This window comes from Euprymna scolopes, chromosome 46 (assembly GCF_053919585.1).
Source record: "Euprymna scolopes isolate OS-2025 chromosome 46, ASM5391958v1, whole genome shotgun sequence".
Taxonomy (NCBI): domain Eukaryota; kingdom Metazoa; phylum Mollusca; class Cephalopoda; order Sepiida; family Sepiolidae; genus Euprymna; species Euprymna scolopes.
Genome location: NC_136527.1, coordinates 198,929,159 through 198,953,458, shown reverse-complemented (window position 1 = coordinate 198,953,458; position 24,300 = coordinate 198,929,159). Strand labels below are relative to the sequence as shown.

Sequence of the window (24,300 nt, the reverse complement as noted above, 5' to 3'; positions counted from 1 at the left end):
TAAAAGAATCAAAATTAAATGATAAAAAACAAAATTTAAACGCGAAATTATTTAAATAACAAATCAACTGCTAAAGAACAAAGAAGTTAAGGCCATCGTAATAACACGGTGAAATCATTATTTCGTTCCTCGTGTAAAAATGTCCGTTTATTATTAAAACGTATCGAATTGTTTTCCTATCAAGTTCGGATTATATTTGTCAATGTTTAAAGCTTGTTTTCCTCTTTCAAAAATGGTTGCTCAGACCATCACTGATGATGATTTCTTCATTTTGAAAATCTTTCCGGCATTATCAGGTATTCTGACAAGGACTTTTTTTTTATTTTGATGCTTGTGGGATGTTGAAGTGAGAATAACTTTTCATCTGTGAAGATGATGTTATTGAGCGTGCCTTGTCTGATAATAAGGTTTAACAAGAGTCGATTTCTGATGAGTTTCTTTGCAATTGTGGATGCAGAGAGAACTGCCGATTTTGGAGCTTATAAGATGACATTAATAGGTGACTTCGACATATCCTTTTCTCATAGATCATTTTGGATTTCGTATGATTTTTTCCTTAGTTTTTTTTATAAGTTTAGGTGTTCTATTGGGATTTCCCAAACGTTTGAGGTAACAAAGTAATGTGACGACGTCAAGAAGAAAGGAAACACAAACACAGAGTTAAATGTTATAAAAAAAACTGTATTTACAAAAAGGAAAATAAAGGTGTTGCAAACAATTGGGTTTGCGGGAAACTTATCTCACAGATGTGATGTGTCCGTTTATCAATTAAATCTTTCCTGTGTCCTTAGTTGGTATGAAAGAGAAAAGGTGCGGCCTTGGTCTGTGCTGCTATTACGGCTTGGACTCCTCGTGCGTCCCGTATTTCTGGTGGCGGAGAGCTGGCGAAATGGATGTACTCGCAATCAGGTCCCAACCGCAAAGAGGCCGAAAGTTCGAAGGGGCCGCGCAAATAGGGGTCGGGGAGGAAACTAGAATGGCAGCCCGTGATTGGTTGTTTTTCATCCAATCACAGGGCACCATACTAGTGACTCCGTAATAATTCCAATAGTTCTTAAGGTGTGGGGACGTTGTTTATCTTTGATCAACGAAGTTTCCAAGTAATTAGTAATCGTCCATTTTTTTAACATTTTGTTGATTTTGAGTTTTGTTTTCCCCAACTTGAATATTTCTTGTGCCGTACGTCATTCTCATGTTGATCTATGGTTAATCTTCTCTCCAATTCAACATTGTTTAAAAATTAACAGCTTTTGTTTCTAAAAAATTAGAAATCATACATTACATTATTATATAATGACAATTAAATTGTCAATTTATTTTAATATTATCATAATAAATAGTTCACAAATTTTGTAACAGGGCTTATGTCCACACTGTATATCGAAGGAAGACACTTTCAGTAGCTGTAGACGACAGCTAGACGGATTCCTCACGATTAAACGTTGATTACATTTACATGCAAATTAGATACAATCAGAACGTTGGAATTGAAGTGGATAATAAACTGGTCGAGAGAAATTGCGTATTTCTTGGTATTACAGAGATTAAGGGTGATTAAGCGGAGGGAGTATAGACCTACGAGTGAGAGGTACTTGGAAGAAGTAGGGAAGAATTTCTGATTTTGATTGTATTATCGGGGTGAGCGCGTACGCAGACCCTACACTTAGAAATAGCACGTCCGAGTCGTCCACATTTGGGACGATCGCAAAGGTCAACCCAACCGCAGTGCAATGGATGGGCCTCGCTCTGGGGGAACGACCGTAATGATCACCGTTACCCCGACATCAGGTAAGTATGATATTTAGCCCCTCGTCCCCGGCCTTGGTATTATCTACTGCCAAGGCCTCATTTGGGGTACGAGGAAGCTTAGGCACAAAGGCCAGTAAGGGGGAGTGGGGGAAAAAGGGGTCTTTTCTAGTCCTTAGCTAGACTTGCGTAAGATAGCAAGTACTTTATTATAAAACCTACACTAGAGTTTCTATCATACATTGTTTCGCCTAACATTCTTACCCGGACCTACTTAAAATAACAGCCGACATCAGGTAAGTATACTTTTTTATGTGCCCACCACTGTTTTTATATCACACTTCTATACTAACCACCAACAAACACCAATAAAAAAAACTAAAATACCTCCACATAATTCTCACCAATATCAGTATATCACAACATTTCATTCACTAATAACAACAATTTATAACAAATAATTTACTATCATTTAAACTTACCAACATTTTCACAAAATACCTCAATTCTTAACGGAACTTAATTTTTTTTTGCTGTAATATTCAATATAAAGGTCGTTTACATGTGAACAACATAAATTCATAATCTTTTCAATGAGAACAAATACAAACGAATGAAAACTTTTAGAATTCAAATTAAAGCACTAAACCAAAAACATATTTATGTAATTAAATCAGTTTTGTATTTCATTAATTGGCACTTGTACAGTTTAATCAAGACATAAAAATATAAAAATATTGAAAAAACACCCGAGTTATATTGTACTTACGCGTTATGGAATGAAGTTCTCTGAAAAAAAGTAACTTAATTTGATCAAGTACTTTTTTTTTACAGAGGAAATCAAATTTTATTGTAAATCGATCTATCATCGCCATTTGGCTATTTAGGGACACGAGAAGGGGTGGCTTTATACAAAGGACAAAATGAAAAAATATTTTAAAAGGACAAAGAAATTCTGTAAAATAAGTGAAAAATATTTATCTAAGTATTTTTTCTGCTCATGTTTCAAAACAAAATAATCTCGTAAAAATTTGAAAAAGTTTAAACGGTGATTGAAGTTATCTTCTCCTGTCGTTCCCTTCTCCTAAGCTAAAAAAAGATGGCCGTTACCCGATCGATCTCATTAAAATTTGATTTTCCTTGATAAAAAATATAATAATAACTGCTGGATCAAATCAAGTGATTTCTTTTTTCATGAAAACTTTAATCCATAACGAGTACATACAATATATTTTTTTCAATATTTTTATTTTTTGATTTCTTGATTAAACTGTACAAGCACCCATTAATCATATCAAAGCACGGATGAAACAAAAATAAATAAAAAATTATGATCGAAAGAGTTATTTTCTCTTACATGAGCAGTAATTTAAAAAATGCCAATAGACGCTATATTTTTTTTGTTCATATATTAATTTGTTCATATGTCGTCATCGTCGTCGTCGTCGTCAATCGATAATATAGCATAGTTCCTTGCTTTACTATAAAAATTATTTTAGGCAAACAATGCTGATAATTAATGTAAATGATATAAAATATACTTTTAAAAGTTATATTTGTGACGACAGAAGAAAAACAGGTTTAGTTTATCAATTTTAATGTAATTACGAAAAAAAAAAGCCACCAACGTTTTTATTCTGCTAATTTGCTAACGATCTTTCAAAAACAAATAAAAAAAATAAAAACAATTTATGTGTAATTATTTTATACACTAGAATCATGTATACAGATTTTTTTAAAAATAAATTGTATTCACTTTTATTTTTGAGAAAAAATATTTTTGCAGTACGCCACACACAGTTTTATATATATATATATATATATATATATATATATATATATATATATATATATATATATATATATATATATATATTAATAAGGGAGTAGTCACCAACAATGTGTATTTTTTAACATTATTTTATTATTCCGTGTCTTGGTTTTTCATTGAGAATTATGTTTGGATCATTGTAATAATGTTTTTAAGTCATTGAGATCGTTTACGCGCGTTTCAGACGGTGATGCGTCCTCGTCAGAAATTATTTTCAAATGTGTAAAAATGGCGATTTCCGTAGTTAATTTGAAGTTTTTCCAAGGGGTGGAGGCTTGTAAGTGTTTATTATTCATTGGTATGCTTAATTTTTATTGCTTTTTTATTAGGCTTGACCTTGCTGTAGTCGCTATCTCTTTCTGATATATATATATATATATATATATATATATATATATATATATATATATATATATCGTCGATATATATATATACATATATATACATATACATATATATATATATATATATATATATATATATATATATATATATATATATCGTTGTTGTTGTTCAGTATCGATTTGTGTTATATGTTTCTCATATTCCAATACATTTTACAACATTGCACTACTTCTTTATCAAAGGAAGGAGGAAGTAATACATGGGATGGCGCAAAACATGACAAGGAAAGCCAGAATGGTGACAACGCGACACATAGCTGAAATGCGCAAACAAACTAGAAACAGCAACCACACTTCCATCGTTAGTCGTTGATTGCATATAAAACATCAGGTTTAAGTCTGGAATTATAAGTTAAGGTCATCGTAAAGTTAACGGAATCGAATCTGATAAAAATAAGTCGCAATTTTCATAATGTAATCATGTGATTATTGTTTTGTTTCTTGTTGGTTCAAATCTAGTTTTTGTTATTTGATTGACTTCGCTATTTGTTCAATTCCTTCCTTTTTGAATTGTTTATGTGAAATATTCAGTTTTGCATTTTTTTTATATTTGGATTATTTGGATTACTGTTCTCATCTTGGATGTAAACAGTAGTTCGACTAATCCAAATCATAATGAAATGTTTAATCTTTTACACGAGGAACAAAATAATGATTACACCGTTTTACGATGAACATAAGTTCTTTGTTCTGAAGCAGTTGATTTTTCTTCTTATAATAATTTCACGTTTAAATCGTTTTTTTTTTCATCTTTTAATTTTGATTCTTTTATATTTTCATATATTTAATTGCTTAATGAATTGGACACGCAAAACAAAATTTGTATCAATTTACTAAAGATTATATTAAGAAATCCTAACAAACAAACAAATTTTCTGCGTTGGACACAAGAGAAAAACGATATTTTTTTTTCGTATTAAATTCCTGGAATGGAAGGTAAGTTTTTTTGGGTTTTTTTTTCACTTTACCACAATATTATTCAAAACATTAAAATAATCTTAAATATTAAAATAAGTTTATTTTTATTGCAATCCAATATGAAAGGAAGTTTTTTTTTTACGCTTTAAAAAAAATTCCATTCAATAACTTTAAAATTAATCTGAAAAAGTTTTTTTTTTCTGCAATCTCTCTCCAAATTATTGATTCTTAAAATAATGTTAAACGTAAAAAACGTTTACTTTTATTGCAATCCAATAAAAAATATTGATTTCGTGATTAAAAATATGTTTATTTGAGTAAAATTTACGTGATTTCTGCGAAAATCCTAATGTTTACCATAAACAATAATTTTATTCGAAGTTGGTTGAATTGTTAAACAACTGAACGCAAAAATTGTTTTTTCGGTATTTAATTGTTTTATTTGGTACTAGTGCACTTATTGAACCGTGCTGAAATAATAACGTTATTATTTAAAAAGCCATTCTTAACGTGTGGAGAGGAGATTGTTTTGTACCTATTTCGTACTTTAACCTTATACATGTGTGTGTGTGTGTGTGTGTGTGTGTGTGTGTGTGTGTGTGTACGTGTGTGTGTTTAGAAATAATTTCCTGTCCTAATTTACCTAATATGTCGCTAGAGAATTCCGTTTGAATTTTTATATTTTATTCAATGTTTTAGGTTTTGGAATAATGGAATAAGGATTCTTCTATTACGGATTCTTTTGGTTTGTTTTACTGTACACATAGATTCGAAAAAGTTGTCACAAACAAATATAGAACAAATAAATGTTATCAAAGGCAAGTTTGAGTTTGAGAAAATGAGTTATAAATAAATTAAAAAAAAAAACAGACAAAATACTGTTAAAAACCCGCTGAATATATGTCAGTCTATGTCACGGTAACATATATTGAGCAAGTTTCTAACAGTGTTTTGTCTAGTTTTTTATCTTTAACTCCTTTTCTCAAACTTACCGTGTCAAAGAGAGAGTTGGCCGCCATTTTACATTTTCCAATACATCGGTAAACACTATATATCTGTCTAGCTGAATAAACAGGTTACATTAAATATAAACACTAAACACATATCCAGTTAGGTAGAAAAGGAACTTATCTTGCCTTTGATTACGTTTATTTGTTCTATATTTGTTTTCTGACAACTTTTTCGAATCTATGTTTACAGTAAAACAAACCCAAAAATGCTTTAGGTTTTTGAATAATGGAATAATGATTCTTCTATTATGTTTACATAAAATGATTCTTTTGTTAAATGATCACTTAACAGAAACTTAATAAATAAATAATTGGTAAATGTTTACAATCGAATCCAATGTAGTTTTACTGCTAAAAAAATGTACTTTTTTGTTTGCCATTACGTGTGAAAGCCATTAAAAATATTGCGAAAAATAGGATGTCAAAACCACAAAATTTAAATATTAAAGACTTTGTTTTATAAATTAAACTTAAAATGAGCACCCACCCCTTCCTAATCTTCCTAATACTCGATTTTTCAATCTGATATTTAGATTTTTATCAAAAATGTGTTTATTTACTTTTGTTATTTTTTTGAGAAAATAATGTTTACCATGAACAAAATAAGTTGATCCAAATTTGTCGAATTGTTAGACAACTGAGCACAAAATTATTTTTTTTAATATTAAAAATTTTTTTAAATGTTTACAATCGAAACCAGCATAGTTTTTTGTTTTTCATTGTTTTTTTTTTGGGGGGGGTACATTTAGAAGTAGTTTTCTGTCCACAACTATCTATTATTATAAATTTACTTTTTTACATGGATGTCCTGTTTGGTTTTACCAGTTTTTACCTCTTGATGTAGGGGGCTATTATCTGGGACCTAGGTTGCAGGGGTACTATGTAGGGAGTTTAGCAGCAAAATATCTGTTTACATTACATTTTAATTTTTGCATGTCAGTACAGTTGGGGAAGCAGGAAGATAGAAAGAGTCTGGCAGTTCTGGGGAAGAAACTATTAGAATAGAAGGCTTTCATACATCTAGGGATCTCTACTGTGTTGGGGTGGGATTTTGCTGCTTGTCAGGTTGTTATATACTGGGTGGTATGGCCGTGACGTCTATTTTGTTAGCACCATCTATATTATAACTATCCGAGATTTTTGAATATCTTGATAGATAGAGAGATAGTTCGTTTGACATTTATGCATATATGTTGTTGTAACTCGTCTAGTGAATGTTCATTTATCTATGAATAAGGAGACGTTTTGTTATAAAACAACTTGATTTATTTAATAACAAACATATACACGTAATACGGCGGTGGAGGAGATAGTGAGGCAGAGAGGGTGTGGTTGCGACCGTGACAGGCAGTTGAGCATCGTCTCTCCTTCCCTTCTGCTGTCACTCTCTGACTGACTCTTGACTTGTTAATCATTGCTTTTTATGAATTTTCCCGTTAACCAATTTACGTAATCGACCCACATTCTGACCCTGTTGATGCTTGGATTTGGTCTTACGTGTGGCCGAATGACATCATCTTATTCCCAGATTTAATTTTTGTCGGTCAGGGTTTAAGTTCATCCGAACTTTGCTCCATTCAACGTCTGACCCATAAACCGACTTTTTTTGATGGCCCGGATTTCCCGTTCATTCGCACTTCCAAGGTATTTCCATTGAGGGAGTACAAGATCTTGTAGTTCATCAGAACATCCACCATTAAAATACTTGTAAAACAAAAAAAAGCAGAGGGATGTAATATTTTGTTGATGGGACAGCAGCTGAAGCTTAGATGACAGTTGAGTATATATCAGGTTGGCGACTCTGTTTTGAACCCAGCCCAGAAGCAAGGGACTAGTAGCAGATGCACCAGCCAAAATGTCACAACAATACGCCATACAAGGGCGAATAGTAGCTAGCAGCTAAAAATGAGAACTAGACTTTGTCGACCTGCGCATTAGTTAACTTTATCGTCACAAACGTCTGGTATTTTATATGTAAGAATATATCAATTTATAACTTCTTTTCAATTTGCACAATTTTTTTTATTATTCGGTAAAAGATCTCTTAAAACCTCATAACTAATTTTATGACGTTTATAGCCTGAACATCATAAACTACATGCAAAATTATCCAAGATACTATTGGTCTATTTTCTAAACAACTCTTACATCATTACAAATTTTATGACGTCATAGCATCTGGCCTGAACATCATAAACCACGTGCGAAATGGATCGTGGTAGCTGAAAAATTAAACAAAGCCTGGCCAATATGCACAAAAGCTAATTTTATTGCAACCGACTTATGGTCCCTCATATATAACTTCTTTTCAATTTTCACAATTCTTTAATACTCTGTAAAACATAACTTTTTAATATTCTTAAAATTTGTGATTCAAGTTTAAAGGCAGTTCTTATTTACGTAACCTCAATTTAATGGCCGGGTAAAATTTGCTATATAAACAGTAATGAATAGAATGCACACCTGGGGAACTCTTCCATTTTCCTGCTTTCCAGCTGACTATAATATCGTCATTTTCAAGTTCAACCTAAACATGTTCTTAATGAGCATTTTCCCTTAAGTAATTCAATTTACCAAATTTCCACTAACAATTACGATGGCAGTGTTCCATTGACCACTGTATGCTTATTAACCCTTATCCTCGAGTGGCATCTGGGCCTTAATAATGGTGACTCCTTTGTAAAAAAAACATAAGTCAAACATGTTCACTGACTCCAAAAATATAATAATTTAAAACTTTTCTTAAACTTGAAAAAATATATTAATTATTGTGAAAAACAACTTTAAAAAAATAGCAACTGTTACAAACTATTAAAAACTGGGTCGCAAATTTAAATCCAACATGTTTCAGCATTTTGTAAGAACATATTCTGTGGAGATCATAAAATTCTATAACGTGTCTCCTGTGAACAACTTGTGCTTTAGTTCTAATTAAATAACTTTATACTTCTTAAGTCTGCACTTTATAAACCACACACAAAATGTATAGTGCCAGCTCAGAAATGTTAGGTAAGCCTATCTAATCCAATGCTCACCAAACAATGAAGTACAACCGCACAATATATATATTGTCTGATTATTATGTGAAGATAATTAGTATTGATACAACACAAAAATATTTTAAGGCCAATCGATTTGGCAGGTGAGTTGTTACACACTCCTTACAAATAATACAAATTATTCAAGATACTATTGATCTATTTTCTAAACAACTCTTACACCATTACGAATTTTATGATGTAATACCATCTGGCGTGAACATCATAAACACCATGCAAAATGGATATTGGCAGCTGAAAAAGAGAACTAAGCTTTGTCAACATTAGTTTACTTTATTGCAAGACGTATTTTATATGTAACATTATATCAATTTACAATTTTTTTCAATTTGCACAATTTTTTATTATTCTGTAAAAGAGCTCTTAAAACCTTATAACTAATTTTATGACGTCATAGCATCTGGCCTGAACATCATAAACTACATGCGAAATGGATAGTGGTAGCTGAAAAATAAAAACAAAGTTTCACCAATCTGCACAAAAGCTAATTTTATTGCAACCGACGTATGGTCCCTCATATATAACTTCTTTGCAATTTTCACAATTTCTTACTACTCTATAAAACATAACTTTTTTAATATGCTAAAAATTTGTGATTAAAGTTTAAAGACAGGCAGTTCTTATTTACATAAGCTCAATTTAATGGCCGGGTAAAATTTGCTATATAAACAGTAAAGAGGATAATTACATGCAATATAGAAGCTCAGGATCTATTGAATTTATATATCTTTTAATATGGCACTCATCCTCTGCTAATTTAATTACTTTATATCATCTCAGCACTATATAAACGACATGCAAAATTGATTGCAGCAGATGAAACATTAGGTGTAACAACCTTCAAAATACTTGAAGTAGGTAACAAGCTGGTTGTAAGTACAAATTCACTTCAGTCAGCAGTGTTTGCCATTCTCTCTACACAAACCATGGCCGACAATTACTGCACATTAGATATCAGCAAGATACAAAAACAAAGATTTTGTGCTCGTTTGACTTGTTGATCTAGTGTTACATCAATTCACTCTTCAGGTATCTCGTTATAATACATCATCCTATTCCAGTACCTTTCTATTTAAAGCTGTAGATGTATAAGGTTTTTGTTTGTCTCTTAATTTCAATTTTGACTTAACAATGACGGAAAAAAGTTAATGAAAACATTTGTAATTCTCTCCTTGTTCCCTGTTTTCTTGACTATATAGACATGCTAAACTTAAATGTGATGTAAACAGACATATCACATCACAAGTCACAGGGAATGCCTCTGCTGATATGACCCATAATCCATAGTATCTCATTATGTTTCAGTTGCAATTTGTGTTGTTTTTGAACGCCAATAGGGATACTTTTTCAGTGTCATTTGTTTATTAAATATTTACATGAAATTATAGAATAGTGAAGGACACTAGGCTCTTATTCTCCCTCAACAAAGTAAGAAAACTAAGACCGATACAAACCTCCCCCCTCTACCACAATAAATTAAGCAGATAAAGCATTAGGTGAACCAACCCTCAGAACCGTCGATGGTAAAAGGAGCAACCCTTTAAGCCGTTAAAAAGATGTAAAGACAATTTCAACACACTCAGCAGTGCCTGCCGATCTGTCTACACAAATTACAGCTTACAACTGATGCACATTAATTATCGGCAAGGAGACAGAAACAAAGTTTTAACTCGTTTTACTGGTTAATGTTGCTCTTCATTCATTCACTGTTCAGTTATAATACATCATCATATTTCTGTACCTTTCTATTCAAAGCTGTAGATTTGTGCAGTTCTATTCCGTCTGTTTTCATTGCCTATAACAGTTCACTATGACATCTCTAAAAACTATATTCCTTAAAAATAGGAAAAAGAATTAACTTTCTGAATAAAATACAATTTTTAGAGATTTATTATTAAATGTGCTGATGATTTCGACCAACAAAAGTTTAAAATAAGAACCTGATTCTGTTGCATTAAAGTCGCTATTATTAGTATTAACAACTATATAATATTAGGAGAATATCCAGTTTAATATCAAACACTAAAAAGCGGCTATATTTCAATACATCTGACTTAAAATGAAAGCTATTTTAAAAGATCATATTATTATCCATTGCTAATAAACTAAATTATATATTGATTTGTATTATTAACTTTTATTTACTGAGTATTTAAATTCACTTTTCTGTATTATGAACTTATTATATTTCTATGGTTAGCAATATATTTTTATTATTATCGGTAGAAACTATGGTAGTTGTATGTTCCTACAAATTAATACTATATTATTGTTTATTTTACTTTATCTATCACAAAAATATCTATTAAAAATACTATTAATAGTATTAAACAGTTAAACAATATGAATGTGAATTAAGTGTTTTTTTCTGTGATTTTTAAATGTTTTATAAACTTATGTTGCTTGTTTTGTTGCCATGATTAAAATAAACAATGATATTAAAATATTAAATTTCATTTATTTTTTATTTACAGATGTTCCTGCTTGAATGTTTTTTATGAATAGTAAGGGACCATCGTTCTTCTTAAACAGTATTCGATACACAATTATTTCCTCATGTGGCAGACAACAAAAACGTCCACACACAACTTTATTAGACATATATGCGTGAAGAGTTATCTGGATTGTTTAGCAAATAGTGTAAGAACATTATACATATTAAAAATTGTGAAATTTTTGTTTAATGTTTTTATAAGTCATAAGATATCGAATTTAAGATTTCAGAACAATCTGCTAATTTACAAATGAAAATATTTTAACTTTTATACTACAAAATATCACTTATTTAACAAATGAAAAGGGATACACATTGAAATTATTTAAGCATAAAATTTAACTTGCAGCAAATTAAAACTGAAAAAGTAAGGATAAAATGTTATATTGTTTATAACGTGGTAGTGATAAACTTACACCAAGAGCAATTTACTTTAAATATGAATATACAAATAAGGGAAAAGCTATATTCTTGTGAAGTGTGTAATTTTTCTTGTTTTAAAGAATCATATTTTCTGAAGCATATGAGAACGCACACTTGGAAAAAGCCACATTCCTGTGAAATGTGTGGATACTCTTGTTCTCAAAAATCAAATTTAGTGACACATATGAGAACTCACACTGGAGAAAAGCCATATACTTGTAAAGTGTGTGGTTTTTCTTGTTCTAAAAAATCAAATTTAGTGACACATATTAGAACTCACACTGGGGAAAAGCCACATACTTGTAAAGTGTGTGGTTTCTCTTGTTCTCAAAGATCAATTTTAGTGACACATATGAGAACTCACACTGGGGAAAAGCCACATTCTTGTGAAGTGTGTGGATATTCTTGTTCTACAAAATTACAATTAGTGATGCATATAAGAACTCACACCGGGGAAAAGCCACATTCTTGTGACGTGTGTGGATATTCTTGTTCTCAAAAATCAACATTAGTTACACATATGAGAACTCACACTGGGGAAAAGCCATATTCTTGTAAAGTGTGTGGATATTCTTATTCTAAAAAATCAAAGCTAGTGATACATATGCGAACTCACACTGGGGAAAAGCCACATTCTTGTGAAGTTTGTGGGTATTCCTTTCCTAAGAAATCAAAGCTAGTGATACATATGAGAACTCACACTGGGGAAAAGCCACATTCTTGTGAAGTGTGTGGATATTCTTGTACTGAAAAATATTCGTTACTGATACATATGAGAACTCATACTGGGGAAAAGCCACATTCTTGTGAAGTGTGTGCATATTCTTGTTCTACAAAAGCCAATTTGGTGACACATATGAGAACTCACACCGGGGAAAAGCCATATTCTTGTGAAGTGTGTGGATATTCTTGTTCTACAAAAGCAAATTTGGTTATACATATGAGAACTCACACTGGGGAAAAGCCACATTCTTGTGAAGTGTGTGGATATTCTTGTTCTAATACATCAAACTTAGTGATACATATGAGAACTCACACTGGGGAAAAGCCACATTCTTGTGAAGTGTGTGGATATTCCTTTGCTCAAAAATCAACTTTAGTAGCACATATGAGAACTCACACCAAGAAAAATTTCGACTGAAGTGAAAACAAAAAGAAAGGAAAAGCCACATTCTTGTTAAGTATGTTGATATTCTTTTTCTGTCAAATCAACATTAGTGAGTCATATGAAAACTGACACTGACATTTTTCTCGAGTGTCCAAGATCTCTCTGTACAGGGGTTTCTCAGAATAACCTGGGATGAGGATACTGACCAAATATTCAAAATCATAGTATTCGCTGCCCAAATTAAAACTCCTATGGCTAACCCACATTAGCAAGGAATGGTACATATTCTCCTAGTGATTTTACTAGTAAGACGAGGAGACCAAAATGAAACATATACTACAACGTATAAAAATAATGAATCGAGGAGAGAAAAATTTTGTTCTCAATTTCTTTACTAACTCAGTGTTTGAGAAATAAAGACCTTAAATGGAACATTAGAATATCTATGTATCTCATATAGACGTCAAGTGTTGTTAGCCTAAGGTTGTGGTCCCCTTGATTTTGACTGAAGTAAAATAAAAAAGGGAAAAGCCACGTTCTTGTGTGGATATTCTTTTATAAAAAAAATCTAATTTAGTGAGACATATGAAAAATCACCTGCTCTGACACGGATCTGCGCCAGTTGCTGCAGGTAGTCGGGTTAGTACACACCTTCTCCAATGATATCGGAATGAAGTGTGGCCTGGATAAAAATGCCAGGTGTACACTCAGAGCTGGGAAGAAGACCCACACAGAAAATATGCAGCTTAATGAAAACATCCACAACAGGGATCTAGAATAGCACGAGCCTTATAATTACCTTGACATTGAGGAAAACGGGAACATACAGCATGCCAAGATGAGGGAGAAGATTAGTAAAGGATTTATACACCGTGTGAGGAAGGTATGCAAAATATAGCTTACAAATAAAAATAAAATAACTGCCATCAACTAGTAATAACATACAGCTTTGGTTTTTTATAACATCGAGCTAATGTATCATTGACTGGCCACGAAAATATATCAACCGGCTAGATGTGTAAGACATTGAAGAAAATGATTTCATACAATGTGCCAAGATGAGGGAAAAGATAGGCAAAGAGTCGTATGATGAGAAATAAATTACTGACGTCAACCAACTTGCTATGCCAGTAATCACATATCATTTACTGGCCACAAAAATATATCATCCAAATTGCTATACCAGTAATCACATATAGTTTTATTATCATTGACTGGCCACAAAAATATATCAACCAAATTGCTATGCCAGTAATCACATATAGTTTTGATATCATTGACTGGCCACAAAAATATATCAACCAACTTGCTATGCCAGTAATCACATATAGTTTTGATATCATTGACTGGCCACAAAAATATATCAACCAACTTGCTATGCCAGTAATCACATATAGTTTTGGTATCATTGACTGGCCACAAAAATATATCAACCAACTTGCTATGCCAGTAATCACATATAGTTTTGGTATCATTGACTGGCCACAAAAATATAGCAACACACTTGCTATGCCAGTAATCACATATAGTTTTGGTATCATTGACTTGCCACAAAAATATATCAACAAACTTGCTTTGCCAGTCATCACATATAGTTTTGGTACCATTGACTGGCCACAAAAATATATCAACCAACTTGCTATGCCAGTAATCACATATAGTTTTGGTATCATTGACTTGCCACAAAAATATATCAACCAACTTGCTATGCCAGTAATCACATATAGTTTTGGTATCATTGACTGGCCACAAAAATATATCAATCAACTTGTCTATGCCAGTAATCACATATAGTTTTGGTATCATTGACTGACCACAAAAATATATCAACAAACTAGCTTTGCCAGTAATCACATATAGTTTTGGTATCATTGACTGGCCACAAAAATATATCAACCAACTTGCTATGCCAGTAATCACATATAGTTTTGGTATCATTGACTGGCCACAAAAATATATCAACCAACTTGCTATGCCAGTAATCACATATAGTTTTGGTACCATTGACTGGCCACAAAAATATATCAACCGACTTGCTATGCCAGTAATCACATATAGTTTTGGTATCATTGACTGGCCACAAAAATATATTAGCCGACTTGCTATGCCAGTAATGACATATAGTTTTGGTACCATTGACTGGCCACAAAAATATATCAACCAACTTTCTATGCCAGTAATCACATATAGTTTGGGTATCATTAACTGGCCACAAAAATACATCAACCGGCTACATTTAAAGACACTGAAGCTACTACCGCTTCATAAAATAATATATAAACATCAGTGTCTACCAAAACTGTATTTTCCCAGGGGAGAAAGAGGTCTGGGACTCTCCAAGATCAATCCTCAACATAGGGAAACTTAAATAAAAATAAATTACTTGCTATGCCAGTAATTATATATAGTTTTGGTATCATTGAATAGCCAGAAAAATACATCAACTGGCTAGATCTACAGACACGGAAGCTAATATCGCTTCATAACATATTATATAGAAATCAGTGTCTTCCAAGACACTGCCCAGGGAAGAAGGAGGACTAGGGCTCTCAGAGATCAACCACCAATATAGGGCAACAATAGTGAGTACAGACGAGTATCTGAGAAGCACCCAGAACCACACCCTCTGAATGGTATAGGAACATCAGCAAACAATAGCCAGCAGAACAACATCAGTCACCCAGCTGGTCAAGCATTTTGGTCAGGGCTGTCTCTCAGATGAGTGCGAAGCACCAAACAAATTTGCCACAGAAATAGCAAGAAAGAGCCAGCAGAAATATACTGAGACCTTCCAAAAGAGGGACCTTAAAGAATGGGACCAACATCAGTGTATTTTCTGGGGGAACTTTCCCAGGAATACATAGACAAAAAAGGTTCCTTGGACTGGCTCAAGAGGGGAGCCCTCCACCACGATAAGGAAAGGGTTACAATGGCTGCTCAAGACCAGGAATTGATGACCAATGCATTCAAGAAGATTGAAGGTCTCATTAATCATAGCAAATGCAGATTCTGCCACACGGAATTGGAAAGTGTGAGTCATCTAGTATCAAGTTGCAAGGTTCTTTTAAGGGATGACTACTACAACATGGATCCACTTTCGACTTTTGAATCAATTACCATAGAGGTCTATTATCACTCACTAGCTAGTAATGTTAAACTCGCCAATCGTCACTCGCTACTCCAAGCAACTGAAAATGATCTTAGAAATTAACGAGATAGTCAGTGTGTTCAGATTATTGGAAAATAAGATGACTTACTGTTATATTTTCATTTTATATATTTTTATTTTTATTTATTGTTCTTACTATTTAAAAAACAATAGATTTGCAAATTCAGTTTCTTGCCACATGATTTGTCACGCGTTCCTTTTTCTGTAAAAGACAGTTCTTTTTCTCTTGATTTAGTAAATTTAGTGAATTTTGTTCAATAAAAACCTTGGAAAGAGTTTTTTACGTCTTCATTCATTTACAACACTACATGCATACACCCAATCTTGGGAAAAACATGTTGTAGTATACCTGAGCGTATACATATATATGTAACGGGCAAATATACAGTGTCGCCAAAAAGGAAGTCCGCACTTCTATTTTTTCAAAAACTTCAAATTCAAGCTAAATTCAATGTAACTGTTTAAACAACCTATACCTCATCTGGTTCGGTTTTTATTCCTCTATAATTTTACCTGTTCATGTTTGACTTTTGATTGAAATATTCTACTGTCCACGTTAATTTAACATGTAACTTCAAATTGAGGAGGCAAAAAGAAAGTCCGCAGCAACAAATTCGCTTAAAACGAGCTTAAATTATCGCGCCAAAATCAATTTAAAATATCTACCAACAGGCAACAAAGTATCTCTAATCATAATTGTTGTTGTTCCAAATTTTACAACGTAATATTTAGTCCAGATGCCACGACTTTCTCTTAGTGATCGTCAAGAGCCCATTAATCTCCACCTTTCTGGTTTATCTAATCGAGAAATCGGCCGCAGATTGAGAAAACGGTACAAAAGACTGTGCAAAAGAACCAAAACACCAGTAGTGTTCGTGGTGTCTGTAAATCTAGTCGTACTAGAGTTAGTTCTAACATGGGAGACAATGCTATCAAGGTCCGCAGCCTAAGAAACAGATTTTAAACGGCTCCCTAAATCTAACAACAGTGCGACGAAAGCAAGTTCAATAGGCTATGATGGTAGGTAGTACGTCCGTCAGAGGGAAAATGAAGAATTTAATCCTAGGTGATCGGTTTTAACGCTGCAAGGTGGCGGGGGTTCAGTTTTTGTGTGGGGCATTAGCAGTACCAATGTTCCAGGGCCTATAGTTCGCTAGCAAGGTCGAATTGATTCGATCAAGTACATTAATATTTTGACTGAGCATTTTTTACCTTCTTCGGTCGAGATTTGTATGATAATCCCATCTTCATGCAGGATGATGCTCCCATTCACACAGCTGGCAATGTCAAAATGTTAATGGAAGAGCATGATATTCCGTGTTTGGATTGGCCTGCACAATCTCCAGACCTCAATCCTATCGAAAATGTATGGCATTACATCAAGCAACAACTACGTAATGATAAAATTTCAAATTTGGAAGAACTTTGGACAAAAATTAAAGAAATGTGAGATGCCCTTTCCTTGGAGTATTGCTGCAGTCTAATTCAAGGAATTCCCAAAAGATTGCAGACTCTCAAATTGCAGAAGGGCTATGCTACAAAATATTAACTAGTTCATGGTGTTTTTGTTGTATTTTTGTTGCATTAGTGTCCTAAAGTTACATTTAAATAACAATTTTTCATTGTGCGGACTTTCTTTTTGCCTCCTCAATTGAAGTTATTTTTTTTAATTGACGTGAACACTAGAATATTTCGATTCAAAGTCAAATATGAACAGGTAAAGTTATAGAAGAATAAAAGGCCACTCAAATGAGGTATAGTTTGTTACCTTAAATTTGCAGTTTTAAAAAAAAATTACAAGTGCGTACGTTCTTTTAGCCGCCTGTATTTGCAACGTTTTATTTCGTCTATGTAACTGTGTTCTTATGAATGTGTCTCTGAATGTATGTATAATGGTTTCTTTTCTTGTTTTGATAGTATATAGTGCTTTGGTAGTGTACAGTGACGGCTGTTTTTGTATGCGGATGTATATTAACAACCACGACCAATGATGTATGCACGACAGTTTAACATGACGGATAGACATTTTTTACGTTAAAAAGAACACATCTTCCTCCAAAATAAACAACTATAACACCAAGATATTTTTTCATATAACTTTATTTCATGTCTGTTACTTCTCATCGAGTTGCACGCGATTTTTTTATTCTGTATTTAGCTTCAGAACATTTTCCGGTGGTTAGTTGTTCTATACAAGTCCTAGAGATGAATGGTTCTCAGTAGACAGTTGTTTTGCACAGGTTCCTGACTTTATAATTTTGTAACCACAGAGCAAAAGATTCTTCCCGTGTTGACACGGAGAAAATATATGCAAGGTTGCTGAAGAAAAAGTTTCATTTTTATGGAGCAATTCTCGTTTCTGATTGGTTGGTAGCAGGACTTGAATTCATTTGATTCGTCATTTCCTAACTGGAGTGTTTATAAATAGAATCTCTCAACTGTGAGGGACCATACCCCCATGACTTGTTAAAAATATTGCAACAATATATATAAGTTAAGAAGATAAAGCGAAAACTTACACAGGAAATTTATTACATTATCAAGTCAATAAGGAATACAGAAAGATGAATAATGGTGATAATCAAAATCTCCATCGAGGTCTGCTGGCCAATCCACACTCTGCCTCCGCCAACTCTGACTGATTTACTCTGATTAGGAGACGATATGATAACTCGTTTCTTCATTCTATTACACCACCAGTCTTATTGTTTGTTGTAATCTGTATTTTATTCCCATTATTTTAAAAATTATTTCTCACAATTTTATGTTGATTAACTAGCATTCATACGTCTTTTATTTATTTTTCTTAACTAAATCTCAACTCACAATTAAAACAATGTTTGAAGTCACAATATGAAGCAATGTTTGGTAATAAGACATCTGTAGTAAAAAAAAAATCGTGCAAACCTTTTTCCACTGGCAACGCCCGCTTCAGAGAGTGAAAGAAGAAAGAAGAAGAAGAAGAGAATGGCCACTGCGTCTATTTATAGACTAGAGATCATGGGAAGAGTATGCAAATAACTTTGGACGGTTTTGTCCTATAAAAAGCCTGTATTTGGGAGAGAGGGTGGCTTTTTTGTTTGGCAGAAGAAATTGCTGTAATAAGTGCATTGGACTGCAGGATTGAAGAGTGAAGATTGAGTTGTGGGATCATTATATTTAACCACAACATCATATTCACCTGTATTGTTGGATCTCGTTCTTGATTTAGAGTGATATGCGTTTCTTCAGCCAGAATATTGATAGTTAGTCTATGTCGTATTAATTTAGCAATACTAGTATCCATCCAACTTTTACATTCCAACGTTATTATTGGCTCTGTCATTTTAAGATTGTTTTCATAAATTAGACTTATGTCTAAGATCCATTAAAACTTTTAATGATTTCTGCTTAGTGGGAATTCTCGTTGGTAATACATCTAGCCCAAGGTTAGACTTTTCTGCAGCTTTGTTTAACCGTCGGTGCCTGCATTCAACTTATTCATTTTAAACTAAACATGTGACAATAATTGTTCATCGATGTTGTATGTAATCAAGAAAAGCTTTTACATTTGTTTGTATTTGTTAGGACACAGTGTCTCACTGTTATGGGCATATGAGGGTTGTATCGATTTTTATTAATCATGTTTTTAAAGCCTCTTTCTTTCAATTCAAATAAATAGTGAAACAACAACAGTAGTTGCTATGGAGTGATGCAAGCTTCTTCAACCAGAAATTCGGTAAATTGTCTATGCATTGAATTTGCAACAATACTTGAAATCCAACGTTAAATTTTCAGGAGTTATTCGTGTCACAAGCATTCCAACCTTGCTTTCGTCACATTGAGATATATTCAATATCTTCTTTATCTCTTGTTTCTGGAATATTTTCCTTTCTGTGAATTCTCATTGGTAAGCAGTTCAAGCAAAGATTAGAATTATCTACCGCTTTCTAAAATCCTCAGTGTTTATCTTTTTGTAAAGTAAAACTTGATGTTTTCAATTGGCGAATATTGTTTTGTGCACAAAAAATTCGTCGTTCTTTTTCTTCCCACTGACGCATACACAGAATAAGTGTGGGGGAAATAGAAACGGACATACACATGACCTATGACCTGTGAAGAAGCGCCCACGTGTCTGTTTGTCATGCAGGAAAAAGAAAAAGCAAAATGATGTCTTTGATATTTAACATTGGGACGAGTAACGGAGGTTCCAATAAGTCCGAGTGAGCAAAGTAATCTTCTCCTCTCTTCTTCACAAAATCACAATTACGTTCCATCGCTCCCGCAAATAAAAAAAAGGAAAATCCACCGTCATATTCAGACATTTAATCACAACACTACCACAATTTACATATCTCTTTCATCTTTGTACTTCACGGATTTCAGTTTCGAATGACAGTGATTCTTGCGCACCTCAGTAGATAACGGGGATTTTATCATTACGCTCAATGAAGGTTATCTCATTGCACAACAAGAAAAAAAAACGAAAGAACACCACGATAAACTTGTTAATAAATAGAGGATAAATAGGGAAAGAAAGGTATATTCAGTTTTATGTTCACCAATAACAGTGTCTGCCACTTTAGTCCCTATGGCGGTTCTCAAAGAATTCCATTAACAATATTGTAAGGGTTAATAGGTGTAAGAATATATGTGTAGTCACGGCTTACTGCGTGTCAAAGAACTTAAATAAAACACGTTAACACTTAATCTTTTTAAAAGAGGGTGTATGTAAATTACCTCCCTTGCGACATGAACTTAAATATTCATTCGAGAATATTTCAATCCTCTTGGTTCTGTAATCCAAGAAAATAATCCAAATTTTCTGTGGTGTAACGTATTTCTATAGAATATTTCTTCCTTCCTTTTGACGTGATTTCCACCTTATGTCTCATTTTTTCATGCTCCACAGTTACATTTTCCTCTATACCGAGGTACTTATATGTGGCATCCTCTCCTAGGTCTTCAATCAAGCCATCATTGAACCGTATATTTTCGGATGTCGTCTTTTTTCCTTTTTTTATTGTGCATTTGGCACATTTGTCAAATCCAAACTCCATGCAGACATCCTCTGTAAAAGTCTTTACATTTTCAATCAGAGAGACAAGCTGTTTTTCTGTCTCTGCATAGAGTTTGAGATCGTCCATAAAAAGTAGATGATTTACTCTTTTACTTTTTTCTTTTTTCCTTCCCCTACTAAGACTGTACAGAGCATCACATTTTTAAGGAGCTTGCTGAGTGGGTCAATAGTAAGGCAGAAAAGCAATGGTGACAGGCTATCACCTTGAAATATACCTCGCTGGACACTGAGATTTGAAGTTTGTATTGTCCCTTCCATGTGGTGTAGAGCCATTGATATTTGCCACAGGGTCATTTGTTTTTTTAAGGAATGTCCTTATGCTCTCATCAACATTATATATCTCCAAACATCGCAGTATCCAGGAGTGAGGCACACTATCAAATGCCTTCTTATAGTCTATCCAAGCCATTGATAAGTTTCTTTGACGCTTTTTGCAGTCCTCCAGGATGGTTTTGTTGAGGAGCAGTTGGTCCTTTGTACCAAGTTTATTCCTGGTGCATCCCTTTTGTTCGTTTTCAAGGTACTCACCCTCGGTCAGGTGTTGATAGATTGCATCTGCAATCATTCCTGTAAGCCACTTGTATGTGGTTGAGAGGCAGCAGATAGGCCTGTATTTATTGGGCAAGTGAGTCTCTTGGCTCTTGGGTACCAGAGTCGTTTTACCAAGAGTTAACCATTCTGGTGGATCTTCCTCACCGCGTACAACACGAGTAAATGCCTGTGCATAATGTTCATGAAGTGCTGTGAGTTTTTTAAGCCAGAAATTTGGGATCTTGTCAATTCCTGGGCTTTTAAAGTTGCCAAAATGGGTGATTTTTTTCCTTAGAGCATCTTTCGTGATTTTTAGTGGTGGCATATTTTGTTTGCCCTTGACAGCCTCTTTAATTGTATATATCCACTCCCTCTCTTGGTGTTGTTTGGGATCCTCATACAGTGGCCTCCAGAATGACTCCACTTCTTCCTGTGACGGTGGCGAATTTACCTTGATTTCCTCTTTAATTAAATTTCTGTATACCATCCTTGGGTTCTTGCCAAACAACTCATTCAATGACTTGGACTCCATTTTCCTCAGTGTGAGTTCTCATATGTGTCACTAAATTTGATTTTTGAGAACAAGAATACCCACACACTTCACAGGAATGTGGCTTTTCCCCAGTGTGAGTTCTCATATGTATAACTAATCTTGATTTTTGAGAACAAGAATATGTGCACACGTCACAAGAATGTGGCTTTTCCCCAGTATGAGTTCTCATATGTGTAACCAAGGTTGATTTTTGAGAACAAGAATATCCACACACTTCACAAGAATGTGGCTTTTCCCTAGTGTGAATTCTCCTATGTCTCACTAAGTTGGATTTTTCAGTAAAACAATATCCACAAATTTCACAAGAATGTGGCTTTTCTCCAGTGTGAGTTCTCATATGAGTCACTAACTTTGATTTTTGAGAACAAGAAAATCCACACACTTCACAAGAATGTGGCTTTTCCCCAGTGTGAGTTCGCATATGTGTCACTAATGTTGTTTGTTTAGTAAAAGAATATCCACACACTTCACAAGAATAAGGCTTTTCCCCAGTGTGAGTTCTCATATGCATCACTAAGTTTGATTTATCAGTACAAGAATATCCACACACTTCACAAGAATGTGGCTTTTCCCCAGTGTGAGTTCTCATATGTCTCACTAAATGGTATGTTTGAGAACAAGAATATCCACATACTTCACAAGAATGTGGCTTTTCCCCAGTATGCGTTCGCATATGTATCACTAGCTTTGATTTTTGAGAACAAGAATATCCACACACTTTACAAGAATGTGGTTTTTCCCCAGTGTGAGTTCTCATATGTATCACTAATGTTGATTTTCTAGTAAAAGAATTGCCACACACTTCACAAGAATGTGACTTTTCCCCAGTGTGAGTTCTCATATGTATCTCTAACGATGATTTTTCAGAACAAGAGTATTCACACACTTCACAAGAATGTGGATTTTCCCTAATGTGCATATTCATATTTAAATTAAATTGGTCCTGGACCAAGACTTTGATTACCAAGTTATAAGCAATATGACATTTTATCCTAAAGTTTTCAGTTTTAATCTTGAGTTACTGGTGCAACTTTTATGCTAAAGAAATTTCAATTGTGTATCACCTGTAATTTATTTGATAAGAGATATTTCTTAGTGTAAGAGTTAACATATTTTCTTTTGTAAATTTACAGAGTTTTCTGAAATGTTAAATTCGATATCTTATGATTTATAAAAACATTAAATCAAAATTTCGCAAATTTAAATATGTGTGAATTTTTTTATCACTATTTGCCAAACAATCCAGATAAAAATAACTCCTCACAAATATATGTCTAATAAAGTTGTGTGCAGACGTTTTTGTTGTCTGCTACATAAAGAAATAATTGTGTATAGAATACTGTTTAAGGTGAAGGATGGACCCTTAATATTCATTAAAAACATTCAAGCAGGAACATCTGCAAAAAAAATAAAATGGAATTTAATATTGTAATATCATTGTTTATTTTAATCATGCCAACAAAGCAAGAACAATAACTTATAATACATTTAAAAATCACAGAAATAAACACTTAATTCACATTCATATTTTTTAAATGTAAAATAATATTCATAGCATTTTGTAATAGATAAAGTAATTATGCAATTAATAAATCAAAATAAACAATAATATCATAGGAATTTGTAAGACCAATAAGCATACAACTTCCATAGTTGCTACTGATAATGATAAAAATATATTGCTACCAATGGAAATATGATAATTTTATAATACAGGAAACTGTATTTAAATACTTATAATCAAAATCAGTATATAATCTATTTACTTAATAATGGATACTAATAGGTCTTTTAAGGTAGCTTTCATTTTAAGTCACATGTGTGCAAGTATATTGTCGTTTATTTATAATGTTCTTAATATCTGTATTAAGATGTATTTTTCATAAAATTACACATTTATTTTTAATTTACGTCTGATAATACATATCTATATACTAAAAAAAGTTCTCGGCAGCCATGAATTGGTTATCTTACCAAACATTACACATTTGTTAA

The 24,300-nt window shown here is 33.1% G+C and overlaps 1 protein-coding gene and 1 non-coding gene across 2 annotated transcripts; both read right to left on the bottom strand.

The window, feature by feature from the left end:
- Nucleotides 1-1,633: 1,633 nt before the first annotated feature.
- Nucleotides 1,634-1,796, bottom strand: LOC145271582 (U1 spliceosomal RNA). The gene has a single exon (XR_013865991.1). It is a non-coding gene; the product is annotated as a U1 spliceosomal RNA (small nuclear RNA).
- Nucleotides 1,797-22,245: 20,449 nt separating this feature from the next.
- On the bottom strand, nucleotides 22,246-23,425 carry LOC145270891 (uncharacterized). Its single transcript, XM_080126442.1, has one exon. The coding sequence runs from the start codon at nucleotides 23,228-23,230 to the stop codon at nucleotides 22,262-22,264; it is 969 nt and encodes a 322-aa protein (XP_079982568.1). The 5' UTR covers nucleotides 23,231-23,425; the 3' UTR covers nucleotides 22,246-22,261.
- Nucleotides 23,426-24,300: the final 875 nt, after the last annotated feature.